The sequence below is a fragment of the Oratosquilla oratoria genome, chromosome 8 (genome assembly GCF_046742065.1).
Source record: "Oratosquilla oratoria isolate Oo_2021 chromosome 8, ASM4674206v1, whole genome shotgun sequence".
NCBI lineage: Eukaryota > Metazoa > Arthropoda > Malacostraca > Stomatopoda > Squillidae > Oratosquilla > Oratosquilla oratoria.
In genome coordinates this window covers 36,242,138-36,251,814 of record NC_134784.1, presented here as the reverse complement: position 1 = coordinate 36,251,814, position 9,677 = coordinate 36,242,138, and the positions used below count along the sequence as shown (strand labels likewise).

The 9,677-nt window shown below is 38.6% G+C and overlaps 1 protein-coding gene across 1 annotated transcript in view; it reads right to left on the bottom strand.

The window, feature by feature from the left end:
• Positions 1-2,169: 2,169 nt before the first annotated feature.
• The window catches only part of LOC143027693 (uncharacterized), a 45,934-nt gene continuing 38,426 nt past the window's right edge, over positions 2,170-9,677 (bottom strand). The window contains exons 2-6 of the mRNA XM_076189144.1: positions 9,431-9,584; positions 9,192-9,304; positions 6,104-6,230; positions 5,792-5,988; positions 2,170-5,253 (exon numbers count right to left, since the gene is read on the bottom strand). Of these exons, the coding sequence (XP_076045259.1) occupies positions 5,113-5,253; positions 5,792-5,988; positions 6,104-6,230; positions 9,192-9,304; positions 9,431-9,584 (732 nt within the window). The 3' untranslated portion in view covers positions 2,170-5,112. The remainder of the gene's footprint in view (positions 5,254-5,791; positions 5,989-6,103; positions 6,231-9,191; positions 9,305-9,430; positions 9,585-9,677) is intronic.

Genomic DNA, 9,677 nt, shown 5'->3' with positions numbered 1-9,677 from the left:
TTACCCCATCCATCCCTCTCATCCTAGGCCATCCCCTCATGTTCACTCCTTCCACATCTCTTTTACTAGTCTTTCTTCACTCATTCTTTCCGTGTGTCCAAACCATCCCAATACTCTATCATCAACCCTATCTCCCAACTCCCTTTCCACCACCATTCTCCTCCTCACCTGATTTCTCACTCTATCCAGCCTAGTAACCCCTATAATACTTCTCAGGCACCTCATCTCACATTCAATCTCCTCCTCTCCTATGTTCCATATTTTTGCCCTGTACAGTGATGTCAGTACCATCACTCTTTCATACAATCTCTTTAACAAATGCTATCATGAAAAGAAATTATATAGAAATATGCCTAGTTTGACTTCCTGAGAAATCCCCTTAAATGTCATGACCACACATGTATAGGAGTATAAAAACAATATTAAGCATTCCAAACAATTATTTAATAAGGAGAGCTTATACATTAAATCATAAACCACAGTTTAGTACATTTCAGTTCTAAATGAAACCAATATTGAAGCATCAGGTAAGAACCAACCTTCTGCATGATTTCCAATTAGTTCAACATCAATAACAATATGAAAAATATATCACATACAAAAAGCAATTACAATACATCAAGAAGAGTACTGTAGACCAATTTTCTTTTATTTATTTATTTATTTATTTTTTTAACTTTTCTTTTTTATACAGAAGTGGATGGAGGAGCAAGGCTAGCATACTAGCATGCTGCCTAACACTGGGCTTGTATGTAGTTTTACAGTATCTTACTACACACTGCCAAGGTACTGCACACAAACACTACTATGGCTATGTACAGCACCTTTCACAATTAGCGATAGTAGGTATTAATCACAATACACCTACACCACTTTCGGGTTATTTACTGCATCAAACTCATCAATTTTATCATTTCCATGAGCACTACATTGTACTCTACATTTCTAACAAGCTTCTCCTATGCCCCTTTGTTCATGAAGCAGTTGCAACAACAGACAGTGGTGCCCATTTAATCTGGTCTGTTAGATTCAATTCATATCAAGTCATTTTTGGATAAACAGATTCTGGAAGGAAGCACGATAAAATCCTAGTTTATCTACTTTTGGCCTTCATTTTACGAGCACAGTCCAAATCAATCACTCTCATGCACACACATAGAGAGATTTGCTAGTACAGGGTGAAAGAACATCAAGAGAATGTAACAAAAAACTGAAGACAGACTGTTTGAAGGATGTAAGAAAGCATCATTTGTGGAACAAATGGAAGAGGAAATATTTCAGGTAAACTACAAAGACAAATTTAAAGTTAAGTTTCACAAATGAAAATGCAAAGACAGGACTTCATTAGCATAGCTCCAACCTACATTACAATTACATAAATATATGTGTACTCTCATACACATGCAATGAATGGCAACTAGAATGATCCATAGCCTGGTTGATAAGACATGTAGGATTAGAAAAACAACTAGGTTTCCCTACATTAGAGGAGCAAAAAAGAAAGGTGATATTACAGTTATCTTTAGGACAGATACTGGAATGGAAAAATTGATTGAGAGGATCTGTTAATATAGGATGAAAGAACAAAAAGATGTAACAAAAACAAACAATTCAGACTGTTTAGAAAGTATAGTTTACCAAAACAAAAATAAATAAATTTGGGGACCAAATTAGAAGAAATAATTCAGGCAGACACCATACAGGAATTCAAGGAAAAGTTTGACAAATGAAGATATAGAGATGGGACCCAATGAGCATAGCTCCTCCAACCCTATATATTACAATTTGGATTGAATATGGATTATTCATTGTTCAGCCAGTCTGCAGAAGGCAAATCACCTATGGAACAACTCCAGATTAAATGGGTATTATGACCACAGATAGAAGATAGCATTGTACATTCTTTCTGGAGACCAACAACAGGTAACCACTAGTTGTGGTCCTGTAGGATGGGCATTGGAGAGAGCCACCTAACCATCATCTTCAAAACCTGTCACTATATTTTATTTATATATATATATATATATATATATATATATATATATATATATATATATATATATATATATATATATATATATATATATATATATATATATATATATATATATATATATATATATATATATATATATATATATATATATATATATATATATATATATATATATATATATATATATATATATATATATATATATATGGAGGTGCAGCCCCAAAGAATTAACACTAGATCTTTGGACCAAGCTCAAGATTTATCTACCAATTTTGACAATTTCCCCTTACTTTTTCTCATAACATGTTGATAACAAGTGACTGCTCTCCTTCTCTTCACAACTGACAGAAATAGATCCACAATAACATAATACAGACAAGTCCAGTTCTTCTTTCTGGATGGATCAATCTATGAGAGGACCAAGGACTACTGCTAGCTATGGGGCTGCAGGTTTCTCATGAATGAAACTTGAGGTACCACTCATTATCATAATCTTTTCCATACAGTTATCACTGGGTATTCATAGTAATAGACTTTCCTTTCCAATATATAGGTAGACTGCTACCTACACTGCATAAAAGAGGTTTAATTTGTGCTATACAAGCCCACTTGATACAGGAGTGATATAGCACTGCACTGCAATATCCTGCCAATGGTATTCTTGTACAGAACCTTTTACCCATAGATGGAGGCATAGATGTCCTTCAAAGGAACGGCATTGCACTATCCCATACTAGGGATTGAGATTTTGAATGGCCACAGACACACATACCTAATTTTGTGTTCTTACATCAATGCCATAAAAATACTTAGTATTTTAACCTTATGTTCAACCACTGATAGAGATTGTTCTGTATGGCATGCTTTCCATCAATCAGAATATGCAATAAAATTGTTATACATCATCCCAGCACACATGGATCAACAACAGGTACCTGCAAGTGGTGAGCCTGCAATATGGGCATCAGGAATTGCCTCTATGCTGCCATAACTTCTCAACACCCTCACCTCATCTTGAGATGCAGCCTCATGAGGCAGACACTGTCTCCAGCCCATGCTCTCTCTCCATAGACTTTGTATTTCCTCCACTTTTTTACATACGACCTGACAACTGGAAACCACTCCCTCCTTTTGCTGCCATAAGACAAAGTCCCAAACTAATACAAAGACAATAATCTAATATCTCTTACCAGAGAGAACTATGGGAGGGCCTGTGGACTGTTGCCAAATGTTGTGAGGGTGAGCATTTCCAGTCAGTGAAACTCAAGGCCACAATTATTATCATTATCATCCCAGGGATGTATCATGTTGCCATGGCTCTTCAATGTGTATGTGGATTGGGTGGTGTGGGAGGTGAATGCGAGGGTAATGGGCATGGGACTGGAGATGGGGAAAATGGAGAAGGGTGGGAGATGGGCTGGTTGCTGTTTGCTGATGACACTGCGCTTGTGTCGGGATTGGAGAGGGATTGAGGGACTCGGTGGCAGAGCTTGGGAGGGTATATGATGAAAGGGAGTTGAATGTAAAATGTGGGTGAAAGTGGGATGGTGAGTTAGAGGTGAGTCTTTGGGAAGGGAGGCTGGAGGAGGTGGATGGTTTTAAGAATTTGGGGTCATATGTGGTGGGAGGGGGAGAAGTGGAGGTGGAGTTAATTGTGGATCGAGAGAAACAAGTAAATGCCTTGGAGGATTAAAGGGTGTCATGAGAAGTGGGCATCTAGGAACAGATGTGGGAAGGAGATTGTATGAAGGGGTGATTGTGCAGATGGCTTTGTATGGGGCAGAGACATGGAATTTTGGAAAGGCAGAGAAGAAAAGTTTGAATGTGTTTGAGATGAAGTGTTTGAGAAGTATGGTAGGGGTTGCTGGGTTGGATGGAGTGAGAGGCAAGGAGGTGAAAAGGAGAGCAGGGGTGGAGGAGTTGACAGATAGGGATGATAGGTGTGGAAGGCAGAGTAGAGAGGGGAGGGGGCAGGTGGGGGTGATGGAAGTGGCTGTGTGTGGGTGGTACTGTTATGTAAGGAAGGGAGGGACAGGGGATGGTGGTGTAGAGGGTGCTTGTGTGAATAATATTTTGACACAGCCTGAAGGGATTCCTCCCTGTCTTCTCTTGTTCTGCATAGTGGGGACAGAGGGAGGGATTGCTGATTGGGTTGGACAGTCTTGCTGTAGATGTACTGTCTTGCTACATTGCTCCTGACCCAGGGCAGTGGGTGGGATACAGGGATGACCTGTCATCCATAAAGAGCTAAGATGAGAGGGAGGAAGGGGTAGTAGAGGGGAGTGGAATAGGTGGGAGTAGGTAAATGCCTTTGACTTGGCTACCTCCATTATAAATGGGAAAAAGCTATTGGTATATAGATATAGATAGATATCCGAGCACACAAGATCATGTTCTCACTGTACCATTTGGCCATGGTAAAGAATGCATTGTAGTGATCCTTTGTGATCCCTTAGTGATCTTTGCAATCCTCTTCACAGCTTTAACCTGGTGCCTCACGTTATATATTCACACATACAAAAAGATCCAAACAGCACACTACTTATGCTAGTCAAGGTTGACATAAAGATTCCCTAGTTATGCACATCTTGTACAAGGCAAGAAGTAATCACTATCAATAAATGGACTGGCAATGAGCTTATCAATCTAAATAAAAACATCACTTGATTACCTGTGGTGAACTGGCAAGGGGAGAGCTGGAACAACTTTCTTGTGATGAATTTAATTCTATATTCAAATTCTTTGAATCTACAATGAAACATCTTTAATGTTATATGTGACAGTTATAATCTGATGTGCAGAACATCCACCAAAACCAACACAGCTTGGGATAAATTTTCACTCACTAATGCCATATGTCAAAATAGCAATAACCTAAAGAAATCTACTTTGATTTTAGAGTTGTGAAAAAGTAAAATATTGTTAAACGACTGAAGGATACATTATGCGAAAAGGTGACAAAACATTTTGATGATACATTTTCCATGAGCTCATAGATGAAAACACTGTGTGGCCCCATGACCTCACTCCTGTCTTGACTATAAATGAAGTCAAGTCCAGGGTCTTTAAACTAAATATTCTCTAAAAATATTATTTACAAAATATTGCTTACATCTTCAGAGTAGAGGAGGATTATGAAGTCTCATTTGAAGGATCCGAACTTGCTTATAAATCTTTAGTGCAGGTCCAAGTTTGAGGTTCAGGCCAGTCAATATATCATTACGGGTAAGCATAAGGAGAGCAGTACCATCAATATCCTGTGGAAAATAAAGTAAGAGTTTACTCAAAGTGAACGAACACTACATTACTTTCCCAAAAATCAAATCTTTGCCAAATAAATTTATGTCAATACTTAAAAATTAAATCAAATTACTAAAACAGCAATAACTGTCAAGCATGGGAAAGGGAGAGGGCATGAGATAGGCATGAGTGGAGTGACTGTGAATGGACAAGAAATTAACATAGCATGAAGGGATTTCTTTTTGGCTGTTCTCTAAATTCTCGAGTGAATATGAGAGAGAGTTGTTATCCTATGATATGGTGGGAGTAAACTGGCTTGAGCTATTGGGCCCTCCTGCGGAGGTGCAATGCTTTGCTGCATTGCCTCTTGACCCAAGTAGTGGGCACAGGACAGATGACCCTTCATCCACAAGAAGCTAAGACAGAAAGGACAATAAATGGGTTTTGAATAGGTGTGGGATAGATGAAGAGTTGGTATACTTTGATTTATATGGGGGAAAAGACTTCTAGGTATATGTATATATCGACGTACCTAAAAACAATAAAAAGTATTACCTGCTCATTAAAAACATGTGAAAAATCTTGATATCCTTTGGAATTGAAATGCTGCATAATCTGCTCTACTGTCCAATGAGAAACATTGGGGATGTCTGGGTCATAGCTATTATCCCATGAGCCACTGGATCCCCGACTTTCGTCATCTGGCACAGGAGAATCTCGCGGTGTGGGTAATCCTGGTAAACTGTCATACCCTGCAATATATATGAAAATTTTTAATAGATATATAAATTTTCACATTATTTGCACTAAACAAAACTCACCCTCTAGGGGGCATTAAAGTATGAAATTAAAGTCAAATGAAAATACCATTATGAACTGCTGAAGGTGCACAGTTGTAGCACACCCATGATCCCTGGGGCTGTTCATTTAGAGGTGGCTGATGGCAGGTTAAATGGTATGCATGGTCACACTCGTCACAGAATATTAAGGTTCCCTGCAAAATACAAGACCAAATGAATTATAACTAACTTCCTTGCAAAACTATGATTTAGTTTAACATCACACTCCCCCTCTCAGAGGGGGGAATGGCGTCTCCTTATAGAAGATTTTTGTGACAGAAAATTTAAGGTAGTATGCCCTTACTCTGAACTCACTTGCTGCCAGGCAGCCTTGAACTGCCTCCACTAGCAATGCTCTAAAAAATTCATCCAGCAAAAACCAGGGATGGAAAGCAAGCTGGCACATATGGTTGATCAAATAGATATAATAGATGAGAGAGATGGATGGGCAGACTGTGCCTAACTAGATCTACAAAAGGCATTTGACAAAGTACCACACAAAAAATTAACCTCTTCAGTACGGGCCTTAAATCTCGCGGGCAGCAGCCGATGCCAGCCGTACGACGTGTCGTAATAATACTCGCATCATAAAATATAGTCACCACTTATATCGATCGTTCTCTCTTTCACCCGTGAATTTTGATAACCATAGAAAATGTGATTACAGACAGTTTAGGGAGAATGTCATTACGGAGGGGCAACTACAATAAATATAATCAAGACGCCAATATGGCAACGTCGCGTATCCACTTGCTCCTCATGACGCCTACGTATGCGGCACCGTATGGAAGGGGTTAATAGGAAAATTAGAATCAATAGGCAGCATTGCAGGTAATTTATTAAAATGGATGGAAGACTTCCTGACTGAGAGAAAATTGAGGGTAGTAATTAGAGACAAATACTCAAAATGGGAAGAAATGATAAGTGGTGTTCCACAAGGGTCAGTACTGGCTCCAATCATGTTTGCCATATACGTAAACGACATGGACGAAGGGGTTGAATGTTATATGAATTTCTTCACAGATGATGCAAATATATTAAAGAAAGTATCAACAAATGAGGACTGTGACTCATTGCAATCAGACCTGGACGCAATCTGAGAATGGACTCAAAAGTGGGAGGTGAACTTTAATATCAAGAAGTGTAGCATAATGGAGTTTGGTAAAAGCAAAAACAGAATTTCAAAAAATTACAAAATTGGTGAAAATGAAATAAAAAAAGTGCACTCAAAAAGGGACCTTGGAGTGATAATCTGCAATGACATGACACCGGACAGACATATAAACAAAATAGTAGGTGAAACATACAACCTACTAAGGTCAATGAAAGTGGCATTTGAATACTTGGATGAAGAAATGATAAGAAAAATATTAGTCACATTGATTAGACCAAAACTGGAATATGCAGTGACACTGGACACCCAGTACTAAAAAGAATTTAAGGAAACTAGAAAGAATACAGAGAGCAACAACAAAAATGGCACCAGCTCTTTCCAAATTAACATACGAACAAAGATTATCAAAACTAGAACTACCAACACTAGACCAAAGAAGAGAAAGAGGTGATCTATTGACTATATATAGAATCATGAAAGGAATGGAAATCCTTGAAAGAAAAGATTTACTAAAAAATAACAATGGAAAAACAAGGTCATGAAAAGAAACTCAAAAAGGACAACTATAGAAGAGATAGGAAAAAAAATAGCTTGCCACACAGAATGCTGGATATATGGAATAACTTAGATGAAAAAACAGTGTGTGCAAATACTATTCACGATTTTAAGAATAAACTTGATGCTGAAAGATACAAAGACGGGTCACCACAAGCATAGCTCCCTTCCCATTTAATACAACTAGGTAAATTAATAAATAATGTTGGGATGGTTTAGGTATATGGAAAGAATGAATGAAGAAAGACTAGCCTAAAGTGAGTGCAAGGCAAATGTGAATAGAAGGAACTTGAGAGGAAGACCATGAATGAGAGGGATTGATGGGGTGAAGGGGGCACTCAGAGCATGATGACTGTCTCTTAAACAGGGAAGGGACAGGGCAAGGGATAACTGTGAGTGGAGAGGGGTTGTGAATGGATAAGCTGGCACAACCCAAAGGAATTTCTTCTCATCTTCTCCATATTTCTAACGAGTAAATGACAGGGAGGGTTACTATGTAATGAAGTCACTTTTGGCTGTTTTATCACACATTTTGGCTATTGTGCTGGTCAAGGGCATTGGTCAATGTTTAGCAGTTCTTCCCCATTCCATCCTTAGCATATTGGTACCACATAAACAGATTTCCACTCTCATGGCTCTTCATCCACAAGGAGGTATGATGAAAAGGAAGCAAATGGATGTTGGATGGATATGGGAGAGGTGTATACCTTGGATGGCTACCTCCCTTATAAAAGGGATGAAACCTTTTGTTGCACAGATAGTAAATAAATAACAAGGTGTTAGTGCAGAGGTGTGGATGCAGAAGTGCATATTGAGAAATCTGAAAACTTACAAACTGCAGAGATGTAGAAATAGGACACTAACACACTGGTGTGGAAATGTTCCTGTTGATCCTATACAGTGTTTGACATTGGATTACCCACCACTTCTGTGTATTAATGTGTATCTATTTCTATGTAACTGTCTAGCAGGAGGAAGAGGATGTGGAGGGGAGCAGTCTCAAGTTGTCATCATTCCTTAAATGGAAAAGTGAGAGGAAAGTCATAACTGATAGATTGATTGATTTATGAAATTTCTGGCTTGAAGACCAAGCGCCATGACTGATAGAGATCTTGGGCATGACCCACAGACTGTGAGCCAGCTCCTCAGGGGTGCAACCGCTGATGGAGGATGGGGAATTGGTAAAAATTAAAAATGGGTGGCCAGGACATGATTATTTAATATCCGTCTCTCAGGACTATCATTAGCAGGCAGCTACTGTTGGTCCCTATTGCAAAGGGACTTCTTCAAATAAAATTTGGCTCATGCAGTGAGATGTGGAGGTTGTATCAAATAAAATTTTGTTCATGCAATGGGATGTGGAGGTTGTATCGACTGAGCTGAATTCAGGAGTGAGGACAGGGATTATGAATACAACTTTACACTAATAGCAACCCATTTTACTCACAATAACATGATCCATGTTGCACACAGCACAGTGCTTGCAGTCCATGCATGTCCAAGGACTCAGACGACTTCGTACTGCTAATTCTTCACTATACCCCAAACAACTTGGATGAGCTGTATAAAATTTCATACATTTAAGAATTATTCTCACACCTTTAAGAAATCAAGTTTCAAAATAATTCTTTCCATACATGAAAAATTCTAGAAAATACTTGACACAAAACTTGTGCCCATGCTTACCTCTGGCAGAGCACCGATGACACACTAGCAACTCTTCCACCAAATTGTGTTGATTTACGTTATGGAGACAAACATCACAACGGCTACCGAGGCGTTTCCTTGCTGCAGGAGCTGCTTCTTGTCCCTCACTTGGATCAAATACTTTACGAGCCCTCTGCAAAATAAAGTTTTAATCAAAAGGACTATACATAATACATCTACTGTATTCTCTATTTACTTAGTATTTCTAATGCAAGTTGAATCAAAA